The sequence below is a fragment of the Penaeus chinensis genome, chromosome 5, assembly GCF_019202785.1.
Source record: "Penaeus chinensis breed Huanghai No. 1 chromosome 5, ASM1920278v2, whole genome shotgun sequence".
Classification (NCBI taxonomy): Eukaryota; Metazoa; Arthropoda; class Malacostraca; order Decapoda; family Penaeidae; genus Penaeus; species Penaeus chinensis.
The window spans coordinates 6417457-6427456 of record NC_061823.1 but is presented as its reverse complement, the minus strand read 5'-3'; the positions used below and the strand labels follow the sequence as shown (position 1 = coordinate 6427456).

The window sequence follows — 10000 nt, the reverse complement described above, 5'->3', positions numbered from 1 at the left end:
CTTATAATGACATAAATCCTCACAATTTCACACATACATTACATCTATCTTTAAGGGAAGTGGAACCTAAAACCTACTCAACAAAACAATAGGTTTTACATACTTGGCAAAGGACTGGAATGTTCACTATTTGAAGACGCAGGCTTCAAAACCTACAGCATCAATAAATATCCTAAATGCTTAATTGTGCTTTATAAATAGTTCCAATCTTTTGTTTTACTACAACCATATGCTTATTTCTCTTTTTCTTACAGATTTAACCAGGTAAGATTTAATGACAGACTTTTTAAGCCATGATATGTGAATATAAACCCCTTAGTAGCCAAGACATTTCTTCACCTTGATTGTACATGGTGGCCAAAAATAAACGAACATAAAAACTATGACGCTCTCTTTTTATTGCAATATGCAGCATGTCACTTCCCCTAAAATAACATAATCTGAATATCTACAAAAGACTTTGATAATATATCTGAAGATAAATATTATACATATTAACAACCTTGTAAAAAACAATTACAACTAAAATCACTTCCTAACTTGGATAATCCCATACATGATGACACGCAGAAATACTGAAGCATTTACTATATTAACAAATGTTTGAGTTTCCAATACCAATGTTTCTTTTCTGCTAGATGCATTATTCTAGCAATGCATTCTATGGTGTGTTCAAAAAGCATCAAGCTTTATTATCCTAAATGAAAAGGTTGGTTGGTCTCCTCTGGTCACAACCTCATTTTAAGATAATCCAATATTTTCTTTACATAATCTTGTCTTTATTCAATAGCAAAATGGTCACTAGACCATTTCTGAAACATGTAAAACTTCCTGCTTCCTTTATGCTTCCCTACCTTAATTGACGGACACCAACTGCACACTCCTTTAACATGTGGTTAATACACTGATTAGTCAACCAGGATTTCTGCACAAGGCCTCTGTGTGTGTGTCTGTCTGTCTTTGGCAATTTAGGAATTATCAAAGTTGATTAATTTAAATTTTTTTGTTATTACCCAAGCTCTAGAATTACTGCTTATTTATAAACAATGCATTCATTACAGGAAGGTAAACAATAAATATCTAATTACATAATCTATGTTTGCAGATCAACACTTCACCCGTAACCAATGCAGTTCTTTCCATACAACATTTCCTTACACTGTGTTCGCCAGCAAGTTACATGGTGCTAGCAAAAACTCAGTATAAGACTACTAAATTCTGAATCAAAATTTTGTACCTTATTACAGAACTTTCCTCTCTCCTAGCAGTATTCAGAAAATGAACAGTAATTTCTTCAGGTAAGATATTCCAGCAAAGGTTTCCCCTTCCCCCAGTTGATAAAACAAAGATTATGCCAAATGATCAGCTAGCACCACTGTAACACAAACCCGCCACAATGTATGAAAGTTCTCTTTTCAAATCAATCTTGGTATTTCCATTCCAGGCAGGTCTAGGTAGGTGGGCATGCCAGGAGTATGACACTGCCTTTGTAAAATTTCCTTGCGTTTAAGACGATGAAGTCTTGGTGTACAGGTAGATAGCCACAATAAGACCGTACAGACCCAGCACCTGAAAAGGGAAGGGAAACATTAATGTATTTACATAATAGGGTGGAGGGGCTAAATATTATGGAAAAATATTCAGAAAAATTTGGAAATTAATTGGATATAGAACAAATTTACACGTAAGGACATTATGCCATAGTTGTGACAAGATTTTGGTCATACTGAAAAATGAAAAAAGTTAAAGGGGTGCATTTTCTACAGTCCATAACACATGGGCCATGGTTCATATGGCACCACCAAATAGACATTTACACTGGAGTGCTAACAGATTACTTCATGGTATGCCTTAATAACACTATATAATAGAAAAATATTAATCTAGCCATTAAAAATTTAATAATTTGAGCTTGGTATCTCTCTCGGGTTGTAAAAAGAAAGAAAGAAAGAAAGAAAGAAAGAAAGAAAGAAAGAAAGAAAAAAACCTTGTGCCTAAATACAATCAACTGCTACTGACAAATATAATAAGTTTTAACCCTGTATGGTTCATGACACCTGTAACCCTGACACAAAGAGATCTTCATTAGGTTATCAAATTAATAACAAAAACGAACCACATGAACTTATTATGTCTTAGTAACACTAAATTCTCTAGGAACCCTTTTCAAAACCTAATTTTGATCTGATTCTTACAAATCAGTTTTCAACACTTATTCAAAGTTAAAGGTAAGGCTGACATAAAAAAATCTTGCACACCAGTCTGTATTATAAAATTTTCATCTCTATTTCTCCCTTTTTAATCTTTTATAATCAATAAAAAAAAGAAATCTTCATAGTTCAAACCACCTCCCTTTACATTTTCCCCTTCCACAACTTACCTCAGCGAAAATAAGGATGAGGATCATGCCTACAAACAGTCGTGGCTGTTGTGCAGTTCCCCTCACACCAGCATCACCGACAATGCCAATGGCAAAACCTGCAGCCAGACCAGACAGGCCAACACTCAATCCAGCTCCAAGGTGGACAAATCCTCTGTAAAGGCAGCTCCCATTAGTGGAATTAGACAGTACACACCAAAGAATTTCTATAGAGACATCCAAACTTTTAACATCACTGGATCTTGAACTTAACCTATGGACATCAAATGAAATTGAATTGAAAAAGCAATAATTTCCACTTTAAACAAAGATTCTGGTATGATTAATGATCAACATAAATGTAAAAATTAATCAAGGGCAGAAAGACAAGAGGTCACACAAATCTAATATTTGACATCAAAACACAAGGACAGCACTTACTGGTACAAGGTGTAGCCTTTGCTGGCAGCATCAAGCTTTCCAGCAATGAGCACAGCCACCACAAGTCCATAAATTGCAATGATACCAGCCATGACAACTGGGATGATGCATTTCATGATCAGCTCTGGTCGCATGACGGACATGGCCGCAATGCCCACGCCGGACTTTGCTGTGCCATAAGCAGCTCCCAGGGCTAGAAAGAGGAAGAGAGGAAGTTACTTACAAGACTTTTCAAACAAAAATATTTACTGGTTGGTAGTTTCATCATAAAAACAGACAGATTACTTCTATATAAATTTACAACCTGATGGCAGAGGAGGAAGACAGTTAACCCAATGGCGACGGGTCACGGCTATCGCCGTCATAACAATACGCACGATGTGAGGCGTGCGGCTGTCCGCAGCGACGCCGCGCCAAAACGCCCCGAGGCAATGATTCCGCTTGATGGACAGATATCACGCGCTCAGAGTCGGCGCGCTGCCGCCGTTCGCCAGAGCGTAGAGTTTTTTTTAATTTGCTATACCCGGCGCCATTGGGTTAATGGTAAATTTGTTAAAATAAACTAGTTTTAACAAATCCTAGAGCCAAGGCAGTAATCACTGACCACTTACTGCATACAATACTTGAGGGTATGCATGCTCATGTTACAGAGTGATGGTTCAAATGACCATGTCATGAAATACATGCCTTCATGAAAAAATTTGGCTGAGGGCCAGGGTGATAAGAATGACTTGCTACAACTGCACAAAGCTCTTGGAAGGTGATTAAATTCAGTGGGCATAAAGAAAGGGGCTTTTGCATTACACCTATTGGAAAACTAGTGTGGAATGTTCCATTTGTGGGATATACTGAAGAGTACCAGCTCCAGGGAAGACACTATTTTCATGCTCAGGATCCTAATCCTGCTCCCTGATTGGTGGTGCTCATTGCATTACAGAAAATTGTTTACCGAAGAAGAAGAAGACTATTATCATTGCACCGAGTTATGTACCATCGAGATAGATGCTTTGAAGTCTGTGCAAGGAAAATAACTTCTGGATACAGCATATAAAATGACAAATGTAAACACTGGAAAATGATGGAGGAGAAGATTTATGCAGAAAAGAGAGATACAAGATTGCAAAGAGTTCTGACACTGCATGAGTGTTTGTATGTGGCCAATCTACATGCCTGTGAGTGTGGCCACCCCAGTAAGCCTAATACCCGGAAGTTGGGCCATAAGTGACAAAAAATTTAATGAAGGTTTGGTCTGAGATCCCCTTTAGATGTATATATCCTAATTTACTTTATAAAAAGGTTCCCTACTCATACTACAGTGAATACTACATTTTTTCCAGTGACTGAGTAGACAATGAAAAGATTAAAAAATCCTTGTGTTATGATAGCCCTAAAGAATAAATAAAATTGCCCAATTAGGCATCACAAATAAATGGCAAAAGGTAAGCCCACAATCGCTTACACCAGTCATTTAGAAAGCCACATTCTGAAATATGGTGCAATCACACACACAACACACGGGTATGGTGCCCTGACTGCTGGCATGTGACAGAGGCAACGGGAAAGAGGGTCAGACTACGCAGAAGTAGATAGGAGAGGATCATCACCTTTGACATCAGTCATCTGATCTTTATTTTCAACCAAGCTTCTAGTGAAGGAATCAGGAATGGTTGAGGTGGTTGGCTGAGAATCATTATTCATCCCGTATGAGGTCCATTTAAAAAATAGATAGTCTGCTTCCTTCAAGCTTTTGCTTTTAAAACCCTTGTTCTTGATTTAGTACAAATACTGGGATAAAGTTCCCAACTAGTCCATAATACCCCAGAATACGAAGTGATACTTCAAATTTCTTATAGCTGAACAAACAACTTCCAAGAGTAATGTATGTATGCATCAAACTCCCAGGTAGACCCAGTATCTATCATGGATGTGGAGGGGGTCAAATAAATTACTTCTATCAATGTTTAACTTTGCATATTTTCCTATGAAATGAGCTTATTGAATGTTGTCAGAAAAGCTAAAAAAAATTCTTGGTAAAAAAAAGGAAAGGAAAGGAAACCCAAAACACTTGCATCACTCTTATTCCTGTTCAGTATATCCATCTCATTCTAGTGTCAAACACGTAAATACTTCGCTTTGGGTGGGTTGGAGTCCGTCAGATAAATAGGCCACAACTAAGAACTGACATGAAAACCTAGTTTATTGATTACCAATATTGGAAAACTTAATGCATATGATATATACTACTTGGGTCTCAGGAACTGGTTACATTTGCTAGAATGGATTGCAGGCATGAGTTAAGGCAACAATATTTATGGAATATTAAGCAGCAACACTGGAGGAGTACAATACATTTCAAATTTGATGGATGCTAACCAAAGATCGACTGACTGATCATCAAATTATATTTATTTATTTATTCTTAAACTAAATAGGAACTATAATATCGATTTCAACTTCAACATTCTCCAGATAGGATTATATTATCTTTTCAAAATTTAAATTAAATCAAAACTATAGTAATACTGGTATTGTAAGAATTTCAGTAACATACATATATCAAATAATTTACACTTAACACTTTTGTGTATTCATCATGACATTCTGGCTTGCTCCATTCTGGTCAGCATAGTTGGACCAACTGGGTTGAACTCAATACTCTCCAAGTAAGCATGTACACAATCAAAACACTCCGCCAGATAGATAACACACAAAAAAGTTAGTACCTTTTCCAATTGAGTCATCTTTCACTTATTTTTAGACAAATTAGATCTCAAGTTAATGATTTATGACATTTTCTATTAACATAATGCAATAAGCCCGGGTGGATATTTTCTACCTAAAAATATTTCATAATTGCTACCAAGCCAATTTTTTTTTCTTATAAATTATTGAATATTGATGCAGATCAAAGACAAAATCAGTAGAATCTACATATTTTCTTAATTTATCTAAATATTTCCAAAGCCTTGTGATATATACTTATCATATCTGTTTTAACTAGGTCCTGATCAAACGTTATCACTTAACTGGATGTTCGTAGAAATACGAGCACTACAGTGGAAATTAATTTACATATTTTTTGTAGGGTAAATATCTAAAGCAGTTTATTTCTATTTTCCTATTCTCTTGATATGACTCTTGCATCTTAATCCACTCATGTCAGGAGCTCCAGGTGCCATATTGAACCATGTGTCAAAAATTTGAAATGAAGTGGAAAAAATATCTTTTCTCTCTATGCACTTGGCTTCAACAGAAGAGAGGCTTTAAGCCTATGTTTGAGAGGCTGTTTCTCTTCAAGGACTGCTACCAATGACAAACAAGCAGGCAAGTATCTAGGGTGCAAAAACTAGAGCAGTCATATCCTTTTATGATGTCAAGAGTTGTGGTTGGGTTAACCCCATATTGACGGGTCACGACTAACAGTGACAAAACAAACCACTCGGTCTGCGGGATACAGCTGTATGTTGCAACGATGTGCCAGAGGGCTTGGATTGGGACGTTCGGCTCCCACAGCCAAAGTCTGCTCATTGCCATTGATTTACAGAGTGTAGAATTTTTATTTAATTTCTTCACTCATCAGCATTTGGATAATGTTTACTCATATCAAAACATAATATACTGAATGGTAATGCACTAGCACCCATATTATAATTTGCTGTGACTGTCCTTTGGGCACTGCCTGAGGGGAGAGTTGATGGACGGCTGGCTCTGGCTAGGTCAGGCTAAGAAAATTTGGTAATTGCATGGGCCCAAACTCACAATTAGGTAGGTTTATTGTTTATTTAGTAATGTTTGTGGAATCCCTATGGTTGCTGGCAAGAATAATAGGGAATGTTGCAGAGGAAAACAGTCACTTTCTAAATTATTATCACAGACTTTGGCTAAGGGCAATGACCTTCCTTTGCTTCTATTTTTTCATTTCCAAAAGATGGTGTTTTACGAGCTAATTCATATATATATATATATATATATATATATATATATATATATATATATATATATCTCTATATATATATACATATGAACCGCATTCATGTTGACAAATGTATAAAAAGGTATGAATGAGAATGAATATCTTCACAATACAAGAGATGTATTTGACCGGTTTCGACTTTGTCTTCGTCAGAAATACATATTTCTTCGTCAGAAGTATGTATTTCTGACGAAGACAAAGTCGAAACCGATCAAATACATCTCTTGTATTGTGAAGATATTAATTCTCATTCATACCTTATATATATATATATATATATATATATATATATATATATATATATATATATATATATATATATATAAAAGGTATGAATGAGAATTAATATCTTCACAATACAAGAGATGTATTTGATCGGTTTCGACTTTGTCTTCGTCAGAAATACATACTTCTGACGAAGAAATATGTATTTCTGACGAAGACAAAGTCGAAACCGATCAAATACATCTCTTGTATTGTGAAGATATTAATTCTCATTCATACCTTTTATATATATATATATATATATATATATATATATATATATATATATATTTATGAATTCATTATGTGCCATTACCTTAATTTTCCTAATCATTGTGCATTCAGAAAATTTACAATTTCATTTTCAGTGTAGTTCTGAAGTACTGGTATGATATCCATTGTCATATTTCCATAGCCACCACTTAATTTTGTTTGGGTTGTCAAAGAGTAACAAATATAAAGATGAATGCAGTCCACCTCCAAAATGATTCTGTGAGGCCACAAAGAAAAGAAAAAACACGAGAAGAGAAGAGAAGAAAAAAACAAACGAGGAACATATTCTCTGTTCTCTTCAAGCATTGTAGGCTAATGCTAGTCCTTTAATTTTTTACCAACAGATTTTTATTATTAATAATATACTATATCCAATTGTTGGTAATTCTTTATAATATGAATACACTAGCCAAGACTAAGTTCCCAACTCCACTTCTCAAGTTTTATTTGACAATCTAAATTACCATGGCTGGGAGTGCCTGAACCTGAGGGGAGGGTTACTGGGGGGTTTTGTTCCCCCAACACTACCAAACAAACATGGTCTTCACCTCAGTATGCAGAGCAAGGTAAGAACTGAAACTTGGAAGCACCAAGTGGACTTAGGTTGCAAGCAGAGCTTTCTGTGATCTTTTTTCCGTTATGTTACCATTCATGCCTGCAGATTATTTCTTGGGCTAATGTTACCAAGAGCAATGCACAAAGATGAGGAAAATAGTGTCATCTTGTAGAGCATAAAAAATAGAGTGGGAAACAATACAGTTAAATCTGCAGCAGCCTCATATTTACAGACTTTGCATGTCACTGCTCAGAGACTAAAATCCAGATTCACCTGTGGATGCCGTTTGCAATGGGTGTGTCCTCACCAACAATTTAGCAAGAAGGCAATATCAAGAGAAAAACTCACGTGCCCTAGCCTTTTTAAGGAAGCACAGTGTGCTTCCGTTGTGTGGTCAGTGCCCAAAATGCAAGAAACTGTGTAAATTAATTAAAGAGGAGAGACATATGGCACTACTAAACAGGGATCAAAATCTCCTTGAGTGGTAAAGATTCATTCATTTAATGTCCATTTATTGTTTGATCAACCATCAGTTCTGTCTCAGGTCATGGTTTGGATATTTGCCATGAAGGCAACTGCTGCTTACTTTAGCTCAATCTTGCCGTGTAAACGAGGTATAGATTTGTTAACCCTGGCGAGGGTAAGGGGAGGGTAGCCCACTAAAATGGGGGTATCAAGGAGCAAAGCCCCCTGTTAGGACAAATAATTGAAATGCTGTGATGGCCGTGCTGAAAAACTTATAGAAATAGTGGTTTGCAGTTGAAATGAAGGTTGAAAGTGCAAAACTATGAAATCAAAAAGAAAAATCTCTTTTATAAGAAATAGCCACCTGTACTGAAAAATTACCATAAATAGAAGGTAGGAAATGTTTGGTTGAAATTTTGGGTTAGTATGGTATCATGGTTTTGGGACTTAGTCTCTGCAGGGTGCATCACTTTTGGTGACAAATACCATTTCTTGTACCTACGACAACTTTTGTTCTCTACAAGAAAACCATCTTCAATTTGCTTTATCTAAGTGCATCCATACTGTAAAGATTGACCAAATAATTTGAGAAAGTCAATAACTCCACAGCCTTGAAATACTTGATTGGGAGATCAACAATAACAGGAAAATAAAAAGCCAAAATCATCAACAATTCCAAGTTCAGATACTTCACACCAGATGGTTGCACATGCAATCATCAATCAACATCAATCACAAACAAGGCGGGCAAGTACGAGATCCCAGAGTTTCCACTGACTCAGGCGAACCCCGGGTGGAAGCCAAACAAAAAGGAGATGGCAAAGAGCAAACATAACAAGAACATAAAAACAAAGACACAAAAGTATCAATAACAAAAGCAAAGAGACAAAAGTAACAACAACAACAAAAGCATATATTGTATAGTGATACAATCAAATATCTTAAAGGGATGTATATACAGATACAGTGAATTTCATGGATTGTATCTAACAATACTGATGCAATAGTGTGGAAAAAGATACAAATACAGAAATGGGGAGGGACAGTGCATTGGTATTGGCAAAAATCAATTCCTGGAAGGCGATCTTCACGTATGGGGAAAAAGTGACAAAAAGTCTTGATATAAAGGTGTAGCCCCTAACATAGACCGCGAGGGGTATTTACACCTTTTCCAACAACGGAATCACCAAGAGAGGCCAACAGAAGAGAGCTAGAGACAAATACATGACTCAGAAGGACCGAGAGACCAGCCCCAACCCATACGGAACACCCACCATATTATCCTCGCATTTTCACCATTACCCTACATCTCCCACAATTGTAACAGCATCCCCGCAGGCCTTCATTGACCCTAGTCCTCCTTCCGCACCCTAAGACCCTCCTTCGGCATTTACTTCGGCCCAGAATCCCATCGAACAGAACCTGTCATCCCGACTTCGCCCCGAGATCCCCCGCCACAGCCAACACCTCGGGTTCGACGTCTCTCGTATTTCACTCACCGCTGAACACCATAGCCGCCGTGGCACCCATGGCGCCGAAGAAAGGAGAGTACACAGGTGCATCTGCCATTTCGTCCTTTGTTCGAAGTCTCGCGAGGAGGAGAGGAGGCGATAAAAGGTCCGGGAGATGGAGCGTGTGTCTCGGCCCGACGGAGGCAAGATGGCAGACT

General features: G+C 37.0%; 1 protein-coding gene across 1 annotated transcript in view; it reads right to left on the bottom strand.

Moving 5' to 3' along the window:
• The window catches only part of LOC125025644 (V-type proton ATPase 16 kDa proteolipid subunit c-like), a 10400-nt gene that overhangs the window by 384 nt on the left and 16 nt on the right, over positions 1 to 10000 (bottom strand). Inside the window, exons 1-4 of the mRNA XM_047613738.1 lie at positions 9831 to 10000; positions 2801 to 2993; positions 2381 to 2534; positions 1 to 1569 (exon numbers count right to left, since the gene is read on the bottom strand). The exon at positions 1 to 1569 is cut by the window's left edge and continues 384 nt beyond it; the exon at positions 9831 to 10000 is cut by the window's right edge and continues 16 nt beyond it. Coding sequence (XP_047469694.1) covers positions 1507 to 1569; positions 2381 to 2534; positions 2801 to 2993; positions 9831 to 9900 — 480 coding nt within the window. The 5' untranslated portion in view covers positions 9901 to 10000 and the 3' untranslated portion in view covers positions 1 to 1506. The remainder of the gene's footprint in view (positions 1570 to 2380; positions 2535 to 2800; positions 2994 to 9830) is intronic.